Below are 21415 nucleotides of genomic sequence, written 5' to 3' on the forward strand. Positions count from 1 at the left end.
AGTTTGAAGCTGATTTAGGAGATGTGGGATCAAATTTTGCTATGAATTTGCAAGTCCTTGACATCTGTTAGATTCTTGCAGACTTAAAAGCAAGCAAAGTGTGTACTGTTTAATTTCTGTGTGTGTTGTAATGGGATTTAGTCATTCCTCATTCTGTATGCTTGGGTCATTAAAGTTACTGTCCTGATTTCAGCTGGGATAGAGTTAACTTTCATATTAGTAGCTGGTGCAGTGCTGTGTTTTGAATTTGGTGTGAGAACAATGTTGATAACACCGATGTTTTTAGTTGTTGCTAGGTAATGTTTATACTAAGGCAAGGACTTTTCAGTTTCTTGGGCCTTGCCAGCAAGAAAGCTGGAGGGGTACAAGAAATTGGGAGGGGACACAGCCAGGATGGCTGACCTGAACTAACCATTCAGGGAAACGAAAAAGGGATACTCCATACCATAGAACGTCATGCTGAGTATATAAACTGGAGGGTGTTGGCCAGGCCCTGCTCGCAGCTCAGGGACGGGTTCGGTATCGGACTGTGGGTGGTGAGCTATTGTACTGTGTCCCCCTTGTTTTCTTTTCTCTCTTCCCTTTGAATTTTATTCCTCTCCCCTTCTCCCTCCTTTTCATTATAATTGTTGTTTTTATTGCTTTTATTTTATTCGATTATTAAATTGTTCTTACCTCAACCCTCAAGTTTTACCTTTTTCATGATCCTTTTTCCCCTCCCTGTGGGTTAGGGGGCAGTGATTGAGCAGCCGCATGGTGGGCTCGAAGTTTTGATATAATGACAGGTCTGACTCAGTGTGTTAGAAGAAATTGTTGTAAATATTCATTGTATGATTATAATGGTCACTAGCCAAAATGCAGATTTCTTTGCTTCTAAAGTTGTCGTCCATGATCTCAGGGTTGTTTTATTTACTTTGCTTGCAGTATTCATTCCCTTTTGTGCCACTTGTTGTCTTGGGGTCTAAGCTAAAGTCATCTCTGTGTTGTACTGTATAGTGCTGGCTTATGAAATGCTGGATTTGGTGGCTGTGAAGCTCATCTGGTCGGTGTACTCGGAATTGCTGTCAGCCCTGTACTTGGGTGCTAGCTATCTACTGATAATTACACCTTTGGCTTTTCTTTTTTGGAAATTCTGAATGTCTTTGGAATGTTGTAATCAGCATAGCCACTAGTCCTGATACTGTTGCTAGTACTACTGAATGTGATTTTGACCTCCTGGATGGGGTTGAGAATTAGAATCATAGAATCCTTTAGGTTGGAAAAGACCTTTAAGATCATCAAGTCCAACCATAAACCCAGGGCTGCTGAATCCTCCCCTAAACCATGTGCCTAAGCACTGCATCTATGCATTTTTTAAACACCTCCAGGGATGGTGATTCCACTGCCTCCCTGGGCAGCCTGTTCCACTGCTTCAACACCCTTTCAGTGAAGAAAATTTTCCTAATATCCAATCTGAACCTCCCTTGGTACAACTTGAGGCTGTTTTCTCTTGTCCTGTCATTTGTTATCTGGGAGAAGAGACTGACCCCCACCTGCCTACATCCTCCTTTCAGGCAGCTGTAGAGAGCAGTAAGGTCCCCCCTCAGCCTCCTTTTCTCCAGACTGAACAACTCAGTTGCTCCTCGTAGGAGTTCTTCTCCAGACCCTTCACCAGCTTTGTTACCTTTCTCTGAACACGCACCAGCACCTCTACATCCCTCTTGAAGTGAGGGGCTTGAAACTGAGCGTGGGATTCAAGGTGCAGCCTCACCAGTGCCTAATTTTGAAATTATTAATGACATACTTGTCTTCATGCAGGAGGCTGTGTTCCATGCGGCATTGTCTTCCACATGTCCAGGAGTATTCTTCTTCAAACTTCCCTTGGGCTTCTGTTTTAGCTTGTACTTTTTTTCATAATTTGTTTCATGTTACTGTTCTCTCATTTGATACAAATACTGATTTGAAAATTTAAATTCTTCATATGTGAATTTAGAGATTTCACATCAATTTAATAATAGAACTTTTTTTAAGAGAAATGTTTTGAATCTAGATGGTTGACTTAATCTTTTAATTTTGTTTTTTTCTTGCGAGTCATGACCGAACAATGCAAGATATTGTTTACAAACTTGTGCCAGGTCTCCAAGAAGGTAAGTTGTGGTACGGCCTTTTTTTAGAGGTTGTTTTGCACATACTTCTTTAACACTTTAAAAAAAAAAAAAAAGTCTTAGGTGATGAAAAGGGGAGGGGGTGGAACTGAGAAAAAAATACAATGAAAAGCCATATTCCTTAATTTCTGTCATTTGTAGGGATTAGTTTAATTTCATACCTGTACTAGCAGCAGATGGAGGTGGTGGAAGAAATATACTAAGTAGCACTAAGTAAAGCAGAATAGTAGTTCAACTTTTTAAATGTTGGCACACTGTAACTCTCACTTGTTAAACTGTGTACTTAACCTGTTGTGCCAGCTTTTTAGAATTCTCAGAGGTAGAATGTAATGCAGAACAGCTTTTAGTTTCAGTGCCGTTTCTGCTACTGTCAGTCTGTCCGTAGCAGGTAACTTTCAATTTGTTTTTTCATAATCCTTTTTAAGAGTGGATCTGTTCAGCTTAAGAAGTACTTCATAGTAACTGCTTAGTAATTTCTTGTCTTAATGTATGCTGCAACTTTCATTTAAATAGAGTATTTTAATCCATTGAAGCTGCATAACCAGAACATTCTCAAAACATCAATAAGATTAGATGGATTATTTAAAAATTATTTCTATCATATTTAAAATCCGAACTATAAATAAAAATTCAAAAACAATAGTTTGACTGAAATAACATGGGAAGGATTCAAAATAAGGTATAGTATTTTAAATACTGTCTTATTCTAATAAGAATGCTATAATAGTGGCTATAGAGATGAATTCATAGGATTCTAACTCTGAAAAATAAGATGAGGCATGACTTGATACAATAGCAGAGATGGAATGTAGTAAATACTGACAGTACCACTACTTGTTGGGAAGCCTGTTTCACTTAAGAGGGAAGGGATTTGGAATGACTTCATAAATATTGCATTAGAACTTTATTACAGGGATTAATATTTACAATTTTAAACAGCGGAAGTGAAAAAGCAAAGGGAGTTTTATCACAAACTGGGCATGGAAGTTCCTGGGGACATCAAAGGGGAGACATGTTCTGCAAAACAGCACCTAGATTCCCATCGAAATGGTAAATGGTACTTTATTTATTCTTTCTTGTGTGGGTAGCAACTAGTAAATTGCTGAACTGATGAACAGGCCTGTTGGAGGTATGTGCGTAGTTGGTTTATTACAATCAAAATTGGTTTATATCACTGCAGAAAACAGCGAGTGTAGGATTTTTGCGTTGTCCCATATTTGTGCATATCTTTCTTTTTAGCTGCTTGTAGCATGTTACTCTTGGCAAATGAGATCTCCATAGTAGCACCTACATGGGGACTCTGAAATTACCCAGCTTCTAGGCTGCTAGTGGTTGAGCTCTGTATCATGTGTGGGACTGTTGGCAGCTAGTGGTGCTAGGCAGTTAAGTACAATTTGGGAAGAGCAAAGTTTATTCTATATTGCAGTCCTGAACTGTGCCATTGTAATCATGTTAGCATTACAAGCTGCTGCTAAATGTTATCCCATGTATCTGGTTTCTTATCTAAGGTGAAGCTAAAACAGATGAAAATTCAAACAAAGAAACTTCAGAGGAAAAACAGGAAGAAGATAATGACTACCACCGAAGTGATGAACAGGTGAGCTCATAGGGCATATTTTAGTTTTATCTTGTGTTTTAGCTTTAGTGCTTTGGTAAGCTAGCAGAGAAGAAAAGTAAATGTTTCACGCTACTTTTTCTGTCCTCTGATACAAACAAGATACCCAGTGCTTTTTTGTGTGCCTGAGTTCCATCTTTGAGTTTTGACAGGAATGAAGAATATAGTTAAAACATTTTCATTAAGATTTGATAGTTCTGGCTGTTTGCTTATGAGTTCCCGAAGTATTTATTTGGATTTGTTTTGAAAGCAAATTTTACTCTTTTTTATTTTTTTTTAATTAAAAAAAAAAAAAAGTAAAAGGTTATTTGGCTCCCCTTCTAAAGGAGTGTAGCCCTGTGATACATTGAGCTGAATGTGTATCAATAATTATGAATAAAACCTTTTGCACTTATTACTAACTTACTATATATTTTGTTTTAAACTTCTAATACTAAGACAGCAGTAGCCCTATAGCCTAAAAACAGCATGAAAGTTGGGAAATTCACCATTAAGTTTTAAGCACAAAGCATGTTTGGAAGTGAAATCTCATTTTGGGATATAAAAAACATCCCTTTTATGTTTTCCTGTTATGTGTGTCCAGAGTAAATTAAGCTTGGATTAATTTTGTTTTCAATTATAATGTAATGGAACTTTCAAAGGGTTTGTACCTTGTGGTATATCCTTAAGCACTTAAAGTAAATTATCACAAAGAGCTTAGACTGAATACCTGGATGAAAAAAGAAGTGAGAATTGAAGCACAGAACTTAGAGACACTTTTTGGAGTATAATCTTTAGCATTTAAAAGATTCATTATGTGGTTTGTATCTGTTTTCTTCAAACTTTAAATTTTCTTTTAAATGAGTTAAATTTCTTGTTTTAAACTGGATATAGGAGTTGCATTAAGCACAAGGAGCTACATTAGAAGCAATAATTAAAAATTGGCAATGGTATTGTTACTATTTATCTTCCTCGGGCTTTTGACATAGGCTCCTCTTGAGCTGTTGACAGCCTATGAATTCAGATTGAAGCAGCCTTGTTCCACCATCAAAAATTCTTGAGCTTTTTTGTCTAGATCTCTTTTGATTGCAGCAGTGCTATCACTAAACTGAGGAGATGTTAGAAAATGGAATTTAACAGACTACAGGCATTTTGCTTTAAGGAATACTGGTACTGTACTGTTTCACTTCATTGTGTTAATAAAAACTACATATGGAATACATGATGACAATCGCAGAAAATTGTTCCAGCCAACCCTGACTTGTAGTTTTTCCTGAAGGTGAGCATCTGCTTGGAATGCAATAGCAGCAAATTGCGTGGATTGAAACGAAAATGGATTCGTTGCTCAGCACAAGCAACAGTCCTGCATCTAAAGAAGTTCATTGCCAAAAAACTTAACCTGTCTTCTTTTAACGAGGTAATATTTTAATTTTTTAAAATTGATTTGTAGATATAAAAACCTTACAAAAAGTGCAGGGTTCTTCCTTGACAAAGGAATGTCTTTTAGTCTGACTGTTTTCAGAAAACAGAAGCATACCTCATTTTTTGAATTATATGTTACATGGTTGTTTTCTTGCCCTTTTTTGGGTCTATACAGGACTTGCCACTGTTTCTAATATCAAGATTTTTCAGCATTGAGGTAGAAAAGTAAAAATAGCTATTGAGTATCTGAAAAAAACCAATTAATATAGAATATAAAGGAGGTAGCAGACAAGTTTATTTAAATAATATATCCTTGTAGCAGAAAGCCACCTGGCTGGTATTAGGTAAAAAAATTTCATGGCATGTTAAATAACAGAGCTGCCTTTGAGATTTGTGAATTGTGTCTCCTTGATCATTTTATTGGGCCTTTTTAAAAGCATGTAAAGCTTTCTGTAAAGGGCCATTAGTACTGCTTGGGGAGCTAAATCAAACAGTTAGGTCCAGTTCACACAGTATTTCCTGCACAAGCAGCAACATGATCTTTCAGCACTTTATGTTGAGAAAAGACATTCTCTTTTCCTTCCTGGTCCTATTTTTGTCTGCAAGGTGAACAGTTCTAGTGTCTTCAGAGAAAAAAAAAAATCGTGTCAGACATTTGTTGTGCTATCTGAAATACATTTTTTTTGTGTATGCCTCTCAATTAATTGTCATCTTTTGTGTTGTCAGCTGGACATATTATGCAATGAAGAGATTCTTGGCAAGGACCACACGCTGAAGTTTGTAGTTGTTACTAGATGGAGATTTAAGGTATGATGCAGTGGTTCCAAGTAAATCATGAAGCAGCCAAATAAAATGTTTATAAAATAAGCATAATTTGGAACTATATTGTAGTAACTGCAAATCCAATAAAAAGATACTTTGATATCTTAAATTTTAAAGTATCTTAATATTAAAGATACTTTAATACAGCATCCCTAAATACCAAGAATTAATTTTCTTTCCAAGAAAATTAAGGAAAGGGAAATTAAATATTAATTGCAAGGGAAAAGGGAACATGCACCAACTGTCAAATTGTTATCAGTGGAAGCGGAAGCCCCAAAAAAGTGTTATTTTTTAACTATTCCAGGTAAAACTAGTTTTAATCCAAAGGTGGGGAAATGGATTGTGATAGAGAAAAGGCAGAAATTTTCAACACAGTTCTCTTCTGTAGCTCAGGAAGGCTGTTCTACTTCTAAAGGAGAGGCAGTAATTGCAGTCTTGTGTGCCTTAGTTAAGGAAACTTCTAGCAGCATTTAGTAGGCATAAACAAAGCTGGTTAAAATGTTTGAGTACAGCTTTGACTTTCTTATTGTGGTTTCTTCAAGCAACTTCCTCGAAACGGAATACTAAACAGTGGGGCGTTCATTCTGAGTTTTAGTTATCACATTAATAATGGCAGCTCAAGTGAAATGGGTGTAAGAATGAATTGCAGAATTTAACACTTTGGAGGTAAGTCACGCCAACAGTCAGTGTATGTGTGTTTGGGGATAATTTGAACTAAGAGTTAGTATTCAGTGTGCAAGCAATACAGTCTGAGCTTACAGTGCACACTGTTGTAGAACCATTTGATGTCTTTGGATGCATGTCTGAAGGAGGTGCAGGTGGGAGTAGGGAACTGTATTTTCTGTCTTTGTGTAGAAAAATAATTTACCTAAGAGTCACAGGATGGTGGTCAGTCTTTGAAATGCAGAGAGGTCATGAGTGGAATTCTGTTGGAATTTGTTCGGTATGGTGTTCCTGAATGACCTGGAAAGGGATCTGAGTAGTGCAGTAACAGTGCACTGAGAACACTTTGGTTATTTAGGATAGTGAAGACAGATTGTTGACAAAGGATTGGAGCAAGCCTTTACTGTTCTGATTACTGAGCACCTTAAGTTCACTGTAGGTAAAAATAAAAGGATACAAAGGGATTTGGGGGGGATGACCAACCAAAGAAGAGCATCAAATTGATGTGCTTCTGTACAAATCTGCTATTCACCTTTGTCATGTAAATCTGTGCAAATGTGAGTCACATGGAAAAGGGAGTTGTGAACTTCATCTCAAGTGAAACAGATGGCGGATGTCAAATGAAACTGGTAGGTGGGAGGTCCAGAACAAACAAGAGGAAGCAATTGTTCACATGAGACAGAGCTCCCTGGTGCAGGGGTTTACTGATGTTAGAAGTTTACCTATTCATGAAAAAGTAATGGATACGTTCACAGAAGAGGAATCAAGTGATAGCTGTTACATACGAAGTACTACATGCTCTTATGCTGCTTTTTAGACATCTGCATTTCTCCCTTACTGGGAATGGATTTTCCAAGTTAAACAGATCAGCTCCTGAGACAAAAGAGAAAGGATTCTTTACTTCTTCTTGTTTGAGCTCCACAGATGAAATTGCATCTTGTCTTGGTCTAAGTGAAATTTTGACAGGTCAGATGACTACTCTGATCATTCATTTAAGCTTTAGTTTAAGAAACAAATGTTTTGCCTACTAAACAGATTAGTTCAGGTTTTGTTTCCTAACTTCTCTGATATTTCTGTCTTGCAGAAAGCACCTCTACTGCTGCATTACAGACCCAAAATGGACTTGCTGTGAGAGAACTTTATTGTCCTTCTGGACAGAGTTTTTTGCAGAGACTATCATCTGGCACCTTCTTAGTGCATCACTAATCACATGACACAAACCAGCCGAATAATTTTAGAAGACTGTAGAGCTTTCATAGTGGACTGTCCTGAATATTTCTTCTAGCGATGTGTTACCTAGATTTCTGGATAGAATCTATTTATACTTTTTTTGTATGGAAGAAAGAAGTCTCAACTCAACAGGACACTACCAGCACTAAATTTACAGATACTGAAAACACTTCACAGTTCCATGTAGCTCAGCCTGATTTATCTCTTAGAGTTACATAAAAATAAGTTAGAATGTTGTGGGATGTTTTAAAAATGTTGCTTTTGACACCAGGTTACATTTAGTTACTTTTCACATCCTGAATCTTTAAAAACTATATTTTTGCAAAGTGTTATTGTCTTATCCAGTATGCCTGATTGCATTGGTTTTATTAAAGTTATTCTGTAGAGCATTAAACATACCTAATGATACAGTGACTGGTGGTAACTTATTATGCTGCATCAAAAACCTCTGAAAATCTGGGAAACCAATAAGTTTGCATTTTTTCCCAGTTACTGCTTTTCCTGACTTTGTGTTTTAGTAAAGTTTTGATACTTCCCTATGCATGTTGATTTGGTAAGATTAATATGAATAATTTCAGTTGATTTTACTGTGCCCTGACATTTTGCGGTGGCATAAATTGCACCACGTAATGACAGATACTCAAAAGTGCTAGATTTGTGAACTTTTAAAAAGATAAACATTTCTTATGTAGTTGTGGCTTGCAGAAATCAGTTTTTCATTTAGGGAGAATTTGCTCTCACTAACTATTGAAACACTGGCTCTTGGACAACTTCGGGCGATACTGCTTATTTTTCATTTCACTGATCAAAGAATTCCTCAGACCATTATGAACAGCTTTATTTTCTTTACCTGTTTTCTTATGAAACCATAGAATTTTCTTTAGCACAATTCCTAGCTGTCTTGTGGAGGAGGTGGGGATCAAACAAGATTATCTTAGCACCTTCTGGCCTTAACTGATAATTTTGCTTGCATCAGCCCTAATGGATGCAAGGTAATACACATGCATGTATGTATGTGTGCATACATCTATACGCAGATATATGTTATGGAATGCACCCTGAATAGCACTTAGCAGGGTTCACTGCACTTTTTTTAAGGCTTTTTGGAATAGTTAGCTTTTAGAAAATGGTAATTGGAAGTGATTTCTGCAAGCTGTATACAGTATAGCTTATGTAGTATGATTGTGAGAGTTTTTGTCTGACACAGGGGTCAAGTCACTGAAAACAGGCTATACCATATTATTGGCAGCTGGAAATAGTTAACCTTCTAATTTTTGGGAGAGTTTTCCAGTCTGCTAAAATGCTAGTTGCTATGCCTAATAATAAACCCTGCTATTTTTTTTGATAAATTGTCTTGGAATAAGAAAACGAGCTTGCCTGTAACTGCCCTATTTCCTCTAGCTGTGCTCCTTCCCCTCGTATGCTAGAAGGTATTACTTGTTACTCGATAATAGGAAGCTGGTACCGCAAGAGATTTATCCAAGCATTTTAAATCTTCTTCCTCTTCTTGAGTTTTCAAAGTACCAAATTCCTCAGCGTGTGTCCCGTAATTTCCTTCTTTGGAGTCTTCAGTCCTCCTTTCTCAGCTCTGCTGCTGCAGAAGGGATGCTCCAAATTGTGTTTTCCTTTGAAAAAAAGGGGCCCTAATTTTTAATTACAGTCAGATATGAGTAGGAAGGAAATCAAAAAGTATGCAAGCAGAGAATGAAAGGAAGCCTACTGAACTGTGGAGATGGAGAGCCACACAAAGGCCAAAAAAGTACTGCTGTCCCTGAAGATAAGGGTATAGGATAGCTGCATTTGAATGTTTGGGTTATGCAGAACTCCACATCTGGGTTGGGTGGCTGGGTTTGTGTAGGGGGTGTGTGTGCATGCATATGAGCAATGGAATCAAACTTGGCTCTGATTGTGTCTTAGTGTTTGTGAACTCAGATATATGTATGTTAGCTTTTTTTTCTGTCTTTAACATTACTTGAACTGGCAGAAAAGAACAAATGAGATCATGGGTCTACCATTTTTATAAACTTTTCAAAACAGTGAATGCAGGTAGTATGGATGTGTACACAAACTGACATACTGGGCCTTTCTGGAGCTGTTCATGTAGTTGTTACTGTCCTAGTGTAAAGGGACTGGCTGTAGCCACTGAGGCACTGAGAATATGAACAGGACTGTAACTGTCCACCCTCTGTGCACCCTGAGTACACAAGCACTGGCTGTACCTGATGTAGACACAAAATTAAAGCTGCCTGACAGCATTCTGATTAACCACCTTCATCAAGATGTATACACACATAAGAACAAATATATATATATATATATATATGAGATCTGTCTACCTCAGAGTATGTATACTGCAGAAATGTTTTGTACGACTAGATACCGATGCAGTGCTGTTAAAGTATATTGGGATTTTAGTACTTCCCTGTGAACTTGTGCAACTGAGAAATTAGTTACAAGCATGCGAATTGAGAAGCCTGTTAAATTTATCTCTTGCTGTAACAATCGACAGTACAGAACATGTATTTAGAAGTTTATAACCATCTTTAGCATCACTCAAATTTGTTATGGTGCTATCAATATATTGAAAACTCTGTTTATACCTACAGAAATACATACATTCAAGCCAGTATTAATACCTACAGCTGTTTGGCTTTTTTTCTCATAATTATCTGTAACTGATTTTGCAATGTTTTAATCTGATAAAACCTCACCAGGGAAAAGAAAAAAAGAAACAAAAAAACCCAAACCCACTCAGTTATTTTTCTAAACCGCATGTCACATCTTCTCTATAGAAATTCTTTCCCTCAGGAGGGATGTGACTGTATCTGGACCCTATGTTAATTTCCTTTAGCCTCACTAAAAGACTACATTGCAATTGGATTGAGGTCAGAGGGAGGCCTTCTTTGGGTCAGAGCCTTGTTTCACTTCGGTGAAGCTTAAGAGACAGTTAATTTATATCAAGATTATATTGGGTAAAGTAACACCGATACTGTTCAAAGTTGGACTAAAAGTTGGACTCAGCATAGATATCTCTTTAGTCCTAGTGAGATCATTAGTTTGTTTTGGCCTCATGAAGATGCGATTACTGTGAAGTAATTTTCACAATTGCTTATGCTGGTAAATAATTGCAGTAAAGAAGTATCTTGTTGCATTATCCTTAGCAGCAGTGAGGCTGATGAATCACCCAGGCTCAGAGTCTCATTAAATATAGTTTCATTAAAAATAGAGAATTCAGATAGAATATATAATATTGAATTTAAATAAGATTTGGGGTTTTAAATTTTAACTTTATAAAATTATTTATTCTATTTTAAGCCTTCTGTCTTATTTTACCATCCAAGTATTTTTGGTTTCAGTGGTCCAGCTTTATTTACGGGCATATAAAATGAAATTGTAAGATGTTTTTACAAGCTTCTTCCTTTTACCTTGAGTTTGAGTAGCTTTTATTTGTATTTTGTTTTCTGTGGATAAAGAGCATTACTTATGCTTTTGTGCAATAGGTTTGAAACATGTATTTCTTAGGCATATGTTTAAATTGTAAATGTAACATCTACTTACCCTTAAATTTGAAAGGAATGTAGATGGCTTTTCTCACTTGTTCAAATGGGGGTTTATTTGGGGCTATTATTTGGGGGTGTGTTTTTTGATTTGTTTCTTTTTTTATTTTAAGAGTGAAGTGTGGGATTTAAATTTGTGTAAGTACAAGAACTATCTGTCAGCAATATTTTAAAATAAATGATCTTGCAAGAAACCTTAATGTGAATTGTGGAAGCAATCGGCAAGACTTGCAGCCTATCTGAAAATGTTTTGTGCCATTGTTATGTCTGGTATATTTGTGTACCATCAAACCTGGGAATATTTATTTTTATTGGTTGTGCAATAGTATACACAACACTATCACCTCTGGGGATATGGGACCATAAAAAATATCAGACTACAGCTATGATGGTGCTATTTTTTTCCAATAGGCTATAAGCCTTTGAAAGCTTATCTGGCTCTTATTGTCTTTATAACAACATTGTTAGTCCTAGGAGATTCATTTGAGTTTTTTCTACTAGATGATAAATATAACCATACAACTAGACTATTTTACAGCATCTTACCATTGAGCTAAATATAATAGGAAAAAGCCAACCACTCTGTACATCAGCAAGATGAATCTTTAAGTACTTAAAATGCATTTTGTACAGAAGGCTTGACTGTACAGAAAAATCAAGTTTCTGTATTTCCTCAGGTAATCACTTCAGTTTGGATGTTTCACTGGAAATGTTAATGCAACCTATACTTCAGTTAGTCTGCCTACAGTTGGTAACAAGGCAAAAAATTGTTCCACACACTAAAATCTCTACGTAAGATATAGTTAACTGTAACTAAGGTCTTGACATCTGTTGCTGAAGTAAAAAGTCCCAGAAAGAAAAACATTAGGCAACATGGAACAATACTTCAATCTCTGCTTTAATCAAAACTTGCAATCAGTACAAACATTTTCTGGGAATTTGTGTCTTGTGGCAAGTCAACAGTAATGTTTTACTGTGGAGTTATGGTTTATTTATATACAAATTAAAGCTGTTGTCCTGCTATTTGATCCATGTTTGGTCATCCTTCAGGATTCTTGGAAATTTTTCAAAGCCACAATGACCTGTACAGATCCTAGTGGTAAGGTAGGAACTAAATGTCCAATTCTATGAACACTGATGTTGGTAACTTTGTGGAACCATCCAGATTATTAGAAGAAGCCAGTGTGATCATTCTTGCAAACGGTTAGGTGTGGCTGAAGGAAGGAGCCCTGATTTTTGAATACTGATGTTCCAGTATGTTTTTTTAGTATTTTTATTTGAAACTCAAAGCATTGGTTTAACGGAATCTTGAATTCAAGTGACTTGTCTGGACAAAAGGAGAGTTTGTTCTTTCCTTCTGCAACAAGATTATTTGATTGTTAAGGGACAATAAGCCAGTGCAACCACTAAGCCTTTATCCTCATATGTGGCATAATAAAGATTCTGGAACTGTCACAGTGTAAAACCATATTTTTGGCTTAGCTTCATTTGAAAGTTTACAATTTTTTATGCTTTGTGTTGCTGTGTAATTTTTGTACTATTGGTGGCTAGTTTTGTCTGAATAAGCCTTTTGGGATTATTGCTTAATGTTTTGATTTTATGATAGTGAAGCTTGTATCCAGTGTTTTGCCAATTAATATTATATGCTTGTTAATAAAAGCAGAGAAACTAACTGAAATACTGTCAGGCTGAAAGTTATTGCCCCATTTTTCCCCAAGAACATAAGGAACTAGCCATCATCATAGCTCCGAACAAACACAGTGTGACAAAAACAATGGTGGTGTGGCATTCCACTGTCATGATTGACTTTACTCAAAACGCAGCCATGGCCACAGTATTACTGCACTGCACAGAATGGCAGTATGGCTGTGGCAAGTGTGTGGCGAGTAAGCACATGCCAGTTAGGAAACAAAACTGCTTCAGCTACGAAGAGGAAGAGCACAGATTCCCTGGTGTCCTTATGTATCTGTGGATGTGGATAGAAGGTACTTAACTGACCTGTATGTGTTACATTCAATCTTGCCCTTACCTGGTGGAGATGCTCAGGGGCAGACTGCAGTATTCTGGAACACAGACATTCACTTAGACAAATGCCAAATGAAAAAGCATATCCACACACATTTTGGTTGTATTTTATTTTGCTTCAGTGTGCGGGTAGGGAAAAAAAAAAGAGTTCTTTTACAGGGAGCTTTGATTAATGAACTGAAAATGTTTTGCCTTTGGAAAAAAATGGCCTATTGTGGTATTTGGCAGATGTTGGTGCTTGCCCTGTTTATAACTTAAGATCTTTTTAGCTTCAAGACCTGTGAGTTTCAATACCTGAACAGATCAAAGGCATGGGGGAATTTTTTGGTAAAATTAATTGAAAATGCCTAGTCAAGACAATAGAGTAAAGCTGCAAATCAGTTGCTACAGTAGTTGAATTTCTTGCAGTATCTACATGCAGTAATGCATACTTAGCGCTTGTGAACTGCTCTATACATACAAAGGGCAGGAAGGGCTTTTGTTCCTGCTATTGGCTTGTTAGGAACTTTCCAACAACCGTGGAATGGCTTGAATTCAGGGCTATATTCATACACACATTTCTTGCAGTAATAGTACTGATGTATAATTGTCCTGAGGAAATTGGACATTTGCCACTTACTGGCTTAATTTAAATACCAGCCTGAGAGACTTAATGCAGAAAGGTCTCTTTGCCTATGTATACTCACTTAAAAGTGAGTGCATGTTAGCACTAATTGAACAAGCATTACATTTTGTAAACCTTCGGTGCTCTCTATTAGTAGTTCTAATACTTCCCTGAACTTTGGTACTACTGGTTGCCTCCACCTGTGATCTAACCAGTGTGGGCCTGGCTCAGTCTGCTTCTCTCCTTCCTGCATTTTCAGGAACTATTACAAGAATCTAGAGAAGATGTTTGCAAACGGAGGTGTTCTGTTTCGTGGGAGTGTGATTACAGATTTTCTGACCTCTGTAAATGCTGAAGTGGTTAAGAGATGGCATAAGCTTTCCTCTATGCAAGTGGAAGTACATAGTCACTTCTTGCTGTACACAAGTTGTGATTTCTCTGGCACATTTATTGTGAAGAGATGGCTTAGATGTGCAGGAGGAACGACATGTATACCTCACTTGGGGAATGATTAAAGCACCACTATCAGCATCTGTTATGAGTGTGACCTTTGAAATAGTTGTGGCAAAAAATTGTTTTGTAAGTCAGTGCTTTGTATTGTCCCATGTAAAATATACTTCCAGAAATCCAGACTGTTCTGTTCTCTGGCTTTGATTTGGACAGGAAAAAATAACTTCTTCAAAGTTTTATCTCTTGTTGTCATTACTTTGTGTTCGAGTCATTTAAAACTAGACTGCAAAACATTGTGGAAAACCTAAGCCACAGAAATACGTGATGGATCCAAACTCCTCATTAGCACTGAACATGGTGCTAATGTAATAAATAAGAGTAAAAACAATTCCAGTTTGACTGAATTTCCCAAGCCTCACAACTAGAAATTGTACTACTACTCATTAGCTAGCCCTGAAAGCATAAACCTGCCCTGCAGCTAATGGCAGCCAACTGCATTTTTTTTTCCCCAGAGGGTAATTCAACGAGACAAAACGTATTTCTTATTTTATATGTAACTGATATTCCATTGATTGAGTATTCTGCTATAAAAATCAATACTTATAAGTGGAATATCTCTTTTTATGCAATCACTTCCTTGGGATTTCCTCGAGATTGGTGCAGTCAGAAAAAATCCATATCAATCGAATATGTGAACTTAAGATCGATAAATTCAGCCGTTTAAACCCAGGTATAGACTTAGTCAGAATTAAATTGATCTCGGCTCAGTTAAGCTTTCTCCAGTACAACATTTGAGTAAGTGTCTGAATGGAGTTACAATGCAATGCAACTCTCTGTGCACCTTTATGTAGAAAGTCCCTGCATGTCTTCAACTTCTAACATGGAATTCATTTAGCTTTTTCTTTTCTTGATTGCCTCCCCACTCCCTTCAACCCCCCCAAGCTTCCTTCTGCTTAGCTTTTCTGTGAGAAATTCAGGCAGTGGCCTGGCCTTTGTGGAGAAAAAAGTTTACAAGACAACTCGGACAGATTCCCCCTAAGAGTAAGATGTGGGCCACATCTATCCAAACATGTCTAGTCTTTCACATGACAATATTCTTGGACCTTGTACTGTCACTATCTAGAGATATTGTCTTGATAGGTGTGATTTAGACATGTCTGTGCTTCCTGTATTGTGTGTAATGATTTTATGTTGATGTATCCAAACATACACCATATCTGTGAAAATAAGAACAGAACAAAAATCCAAGCAACTGGCTTCAATAGAAAGACTGATGGGGTGGTTTGCATGAGGGGATGCTGCCGTTACAGCCTTGCCTCTTGTTTTCTGCCCCTGCCTTTAGCATGTCATTGTTCCTTCGCACACCTGAGGGAAGGGAAGATTCATTTTCATTAAAGTCTTTAAGGCTATTTATTTATTTATTTGTTTTCTCCTTTGATGCGAAGATCACTGTTCCTTGCCTGATTTCTGACTCCTTCATTCAAAACAAAGCAAAGCCTTTAATCCTGGATGCTCTAAGGGCACATCACATGATAGTCTCTATTGCTGTTGTGAAAAATGCTGATGCAGCAAATAATGGCTGCTTCTGGGCTGTACTGCTAGTTCTCAACAGGCTGCAGAGCAAAATTTCTGCTTTGGTATATTTCATAATGCAATATATTCACTAAATGCTTTTGGTTTCCCACTTAAGCAATGCCTTGGTAACCAGCTGCAATTCTTACCCCCTATCTGGGTTCTTCACCCCCTGGGCAAGAGCTGATACACGCACAGAGCTGGGACAGGTGTTTATTGCATGGCTGCTCAGAGATGGGTGGTGGGTGGTAATCCACAAGTAGTGAAACATTTTATACACTTTGAACAATTGTTTACAAATTAATTCCCACTGGTTCTTGAAAGCCTTGGCTCCATTTAAAGGTACAGTGTTCTTTTTCTTTCACTACACGTTCTGTGGGGAGTGAACTTTGTTAGCAGGGACTTTTCATTACTAGAGGAGTCTTTTAGTATGCTGGTTGGGATGGTTCACACATAGTTCCAGTAATTTTCTGTTTGGTCTCATTAACCACTTGGTTTCTCTTTGAGCTTATCCTGTTATGCCCCAGCTTTACATGTTTATGGTTTCTGTTCCTCCTCCCAAGGCCATGTCTTGTTAACTATTTGCAATGATTAACTGACATTATCTGTTTTTCACTTTCCTTCTTGTTTTTCATTACAGCTATTCACATATTTAGTTTTTCTTCTTTAAAATAAATAATTCTTGTATCACAATGGCTTGTGACAGCATTTCTTGGATTATTGTTTTAAATGTGTTCTGCTGATTTGTGAGAGTGACTGGAAAGAGGCTGATAGTATACTGGTGAACCTGCATGTCAAGTAGAATGTATCTTCTGGAGTGGCTTTTACATCCCCCCGAAAAGTTTTCTTTCTCTGCCTCATTTCAGCCGTATGGTCTACAGCTGCAACACCTGAGACCTGGTGATTTCAACTGTTTCCTCTGCTCAGCTTTGGGGCTAACTCTGAATTTTACTGCAGCAGTGGAAATTACTTGAAAATGGTGATAGTGCTGGTTTGAAACAAAGAGAATGAGTAATTCTTTCTGGACCCTCTACCATTGGTGCTGCAGCTACTCCAGCCCCTACAGCAGGCACTGCACCAGCTACTAAGAAGAAAATTAACTCTATCCCAGCTGAAAGTAGGACAGTACCTCAACAGATCTTGAGTGTCTTGACTTGAGACTCAACTGGCTTCTTATTCAGGCAAAAGAGCCTCCTCTTTCCCCTCCCTCAAAAACAAACAGTCCCAATTCTGCATGTATTTTGATACGACAAGGACTGCTTCACTACTGCTCTCTTCAAGAACTTTTGAGATTACAGGATTCTTGTATTCAGACAAGGCTTACGTTGTTCTACTCTGGTTCACAAAGTCTTGCAGAAAGTTTAGTCAGAATAGCTGGAGGCTAAACGCACGCAAAGGGTTGCTGGCAGGGGAGTTTGTGTTCTGTGATGGGCAGTTGTGATACCTCACATTGCCTTGCAGAAAGCTCACAGTTCTGAGATACTAGATGGCTCCCTTCTTCAGCACTTTCCATAGCTGACTGGCATCTCAGTATCATTCATCTGATCTCCGGGTGTCCTCCTTAGCCAAGCATGCTTTCAACTGCTTTGGGCCTCATCTTCTTGCTTCCTTGGCTTTGATGTGTTGACTGGCTTTGTCTCTGTGGTTAGGGAGCTCTTCTTGCTGGATGAGAAGGCTTCATCAACTTCCGTCATCTCTCCTTGTTCACTTACCCTGGTACATGGTCTATTTGATACTGTAGTCTCAGCTCAAGCACATTTGTTAGAAGGGGCATTTGTGGTAGAGCTGTTCTTGCTCTGGTGACAGAGTGACTAGCGTTTCTCCTGCACACTGCCAAGTGAATCAATCTGTCTTTTTCAGGCTTCTTGAATGTCGCAGCACATGAGAAACTCTCATAAGCAGCCAGTTTGGGTTGGCGATCTTGGAACTAGAGTCTTTCTCCCTTATTGTGAGATGTGACAGCAATGTGCCCCTCTGCTCTTTTCCTCAGGCAGCTGCTTGTTCAGACTCTGAGGTGTGAAAAATCCACTACAGCTGTAGGGAAACCTCTTTCTGTGCTGGTTCCACTGGCCCCTCCACCTCCTGCTGCCAGCTGAGGCAGCTGCTGAACTTCAGCTCATCACCTTGGCAGTGTCCTGGTTGCAAGCTGCAGCCAGGGAGATGGAAAAGTATGACCCACTTCCTGCTTCTGCAGGGTCTTCCCTGTGACTGGGCACTTGCCTTCGAGGCTTTCTTGTGCAGGAAGCTCTAGTGAACTGTTAAGTGGTCCTGTGCCAAACTTCCCTGATGCTTTTCTGACTTTACCTGGAGGAAGAGGAATGGAAATTTTTCTTATGCTCTCTGCTCCACAAAGCAACTTTCTGCTCCTGGGACAAGACAAAGCATCTCACAAGCTGTTTGTGTGAGCACCTGGCGTGCATCCTAGTGAGGCTTGGAAGGAGGGAAGATGCTAACCATACCTGAATTTGCCCTCCTCTTTGTCAAAAGAATGGTAGGGTTAGAGGTTGAAAGCAGCAAGCTCTTCTTGCCAGACCAAACCAAATGTGTGCCTGAGGTTTTGATGCTGCTTTGGGGTGAAGAAAGCTGTACAAATTGCTAGTCCAGTGCTCCCTGGACTGGGTGTGGTGATGCAGTTTTGCAAATACAGATCTGCCCCCTTGATGGTTACGATTCACAGGATGGCACTGGGGAGAGAGCATGTGAGAGGTGGCTGCAAAGCAGCCCTGGCCGGACATCTATCATGATTATACTACCATGAAATAAGAAAAGGGGAAGGGAGGAGACAGGGTGAGAGGGAAAAGAGCTAGTTATCCGGTTGAATGAATTAAGCTGAAATTACTAATGAGGGTAACAGAGCAGGTGAACACAGGTCCTACAGCATGTTTTGCACATGGGCTTGATCTTTCTTACAGTTGGTGACTCCGTACCTGGACATCTCTGGCTGGTATGCTTTCTGTTTTATCTGTGGGGTGATAAGAGCTGTGCTCTGCCCCAGAACTGGCATGGGCTGAAGACAGGCAGAGCTGTAAACAAAGTGTTTCTGTGCCCAGGAAAACACATTGCAAATATTAGCAAAGCTGCTGTGTGTTCCTGGCTTACCATTGAACTTGAGGACATACCGGAGCATTAACTAGGAGCAGGGCAGGCTCTTTTAAACGTTGTCATACTAGGCAAAATGGCAAAGCCAAGGAGTCAATGGCAGCTGCTGGAGAGTTTGACTGCTCAGTGCTTAACAGTGCCTTGGCTGAGTTAAGCCAGAGCTGCGTAAGCATGCTTTGAAAGAAAAAGAGGCAAATAGAGAACTTCTCCATGAAGCATGGCCAAGTGGCGCAGATGACGATTCAGCTTTGTGCTTTGCAATAGGAGCCAGAGGTGCTTGGCGCAGTGCCTGGTGGCACAGTAAGGGCTAGTGCCCTGCTGTGACAGGGAAACACAGCCCTGCAGAGTGGGTGTGAGACGCAGAGGCACCTTAAGCACAGCCCTATGTTTCTGGTACAGTGCAGAGATCACCCGGTGCATGGCTGGTCTCTGAGATGCATCGATCCTCACTGGCCAGAGCAGCACTGGCATGTTCCTGTAGATTTTAAGTGCCAGGGATACAGTTTAATCTGCTGCTATGGCTGTCCCAGAGAAACCAGAAACCTTCCTAGCATAGGTGCCACTGTCATGCAATGCCTGGTTAGAGCAGAGTCAGGCATCGAAATGTGTGTCTGCTTCAGCCACTGCCTAGCTTCAAATCAAACAACTCCCTCAACACACTGGAGTGCAACCTTCAGGCTTTTGCAGCCAAACAGCAGCCCCACTCAATTTCCCCAAGGGCAGCGCAGAATAAGCATCTCACTGCAAAACAAATGCTGCATTAAACTGTCCTGAGGGGTTCCAAGAAGCTGTGGGACAGAGCATGGCCCATGCAATGGCCCGTTATAAGTGATGGGGTGTTAGGGTAGAAGAGGCAGTGAAGCTCAGGAAAGGTAGTCGTGATCCGTTTTGTTTGTACAAAAGGCATACATAGGTATTGATGATAGTACAAATTGCATACAGTTGTCTGGTTTTGTGATTGGAACTGGGAGAAGAGGCTGGTTTTATCACTAATGAACTACTAGATACAATTCATGGAAAAAGGTAGGAACTGTGTGTAGACTAACACGCTAAATGCCTGGAAAATAAAAGATGTAATTATTGTGCCTGTGGATTTGAAAGTACAGCCACAGTTACGTAACTAATGATAGGCTGAATTTGAAGGCTGTTTATTAATGGTCAAAGAAAAAATGAAATTCTGCAGAAGATCTTGAAGGCTGTCAGGAGGAGTGAGCTGACTTGGAAACATTGAAGGCCGTGCTTGGACAACATAAAGAGCACAGACTTCACAGGGAGTACTTGGGATGACTCACAAATCTATGTATGAGTGTGAAGTTATTAGCTGATTGGAAAAGGGCACAATGGAAGAGAGACTAGTAGGGAAATGCCTATTGCAGTACATAACAATGCTTTGAATTTTGGGTTGAATACCTCTTAATTTTCCCCTGCATGTTGCTGGTTGCTGAGCATGCATCACTGCAAATGTCCTGGCAGCCCCAATGCAGAAGGTAATGCAAGAAGTCCAGTACTGAGTGGCTGTAAGGGAGTCTGATCCTTGTTAAGAAACTCTGAGGTTGGCAGTCACAACTGGTGGGGAAGAAGCTATGTCCTGGGGTATCCCAGGGTTGTTGGAACACCTCTGCAGTGATGAAACAACCAATGGGGGAGGCAAGCCCTGGAAGTAGCAAGAAGGGCATCCAAAGATGGGGACAACACATAGCCACTGGCCAGGCAGCATCAGGGCAGAGAAGCTGTATCTTTCAGAGAATGGGTGTGCCACACCAGAAAAGTGACAGCGAGGGTGCAGTCATTAACTGAGAAGTTAATGGTCCATCTATCCAGACAGATCCGTTTTGTCAGAGATGCATGCAACTATTTTAAACTTGGCACTGACCCAGAGCCACTGTCAGCTAGATCCCACCCATCTTCTGGCAGGGACTCACAGAGTCTTGGGAGCACAGGGCTGCCAGATTTCAACATGAAAGCAGGCTCAGCTCCTGCATTCAAAGTGCTCATAGTTTCATAGCATGTTCAGGCTCCTTGCTTGTCCCACCTTTTTTTATGTTGTCCTAGTCCTGGACTGCAGAAATGGTTCTGCTTATTTTAGAACTAGATGTTCTTGTCTTAGCTGCCATTTTTCTTTCTTAGCTGCAATTTTTCTTTCTAAGTATCAAAGAACACGGGTTGGCTTTCCCTTTTATCTTGTTTTCCTTTAAGGAATCTTGTTTAACACAATAGCAGCTCCTTCCCAAGG

General features: G+C 39.2%; 1 protein-coding gene across 8 annotated transcripts in view; it reads left to right on the top strand.

Annotated features, from left to right (window-relative positions):
• Positions 1 to 13105, top strand: part of PCGF3 (polycomb group ring finger 3) — a 62379-nt gene extending 49274 nt beyond the window's left edge. For all 8 annotated transcript variants that reach the window (XM_080372734.1, XM_080372739.1, XM_080372741.1 and 5 more), the window contains 6 exons: positions 2071 to 2126; positions 3084 to 3194; positions 3653 to 3741; positions 5018 to 5155; positions 5887 to 5967; positions 7730 to 13105. In XM_080372734.1, the coding sequence (XP_080228860.1) occupies positions 2071 to 2126; positions 3084 to 3194; positions 3653 to 3741; positions 5018 to 5155; positions 5887 to 5967; positions 7730 to 7777 (523 nt within the window). In that variant the 3' untranslated portion in view covers positions 7778 to 13105. The remainder of the gene's footprint in view (positions 1 to 2070; positions 2127 to 3083; positions 3195 to 3652; positions 3742 to 5017; positions 5156 to 5886; positions 5968 to 7729) is intronic.
• Positions 13106 to 21415: the final 8310 nt, after the last annotated feature.

The sequence above is a fragment of the Falco punctatus genome, assembly GCF_963210335.1.
Source record: "Falco punctatus genome assembly, chromosome: Z".
In the NCBI taxonomy this organism is placed as follows: domain Eukaryota; kingdom Metazoa; phylum Chordata; class Aves; order Falconiformes; family Falconidae; genus Falco; species Falco punctatus.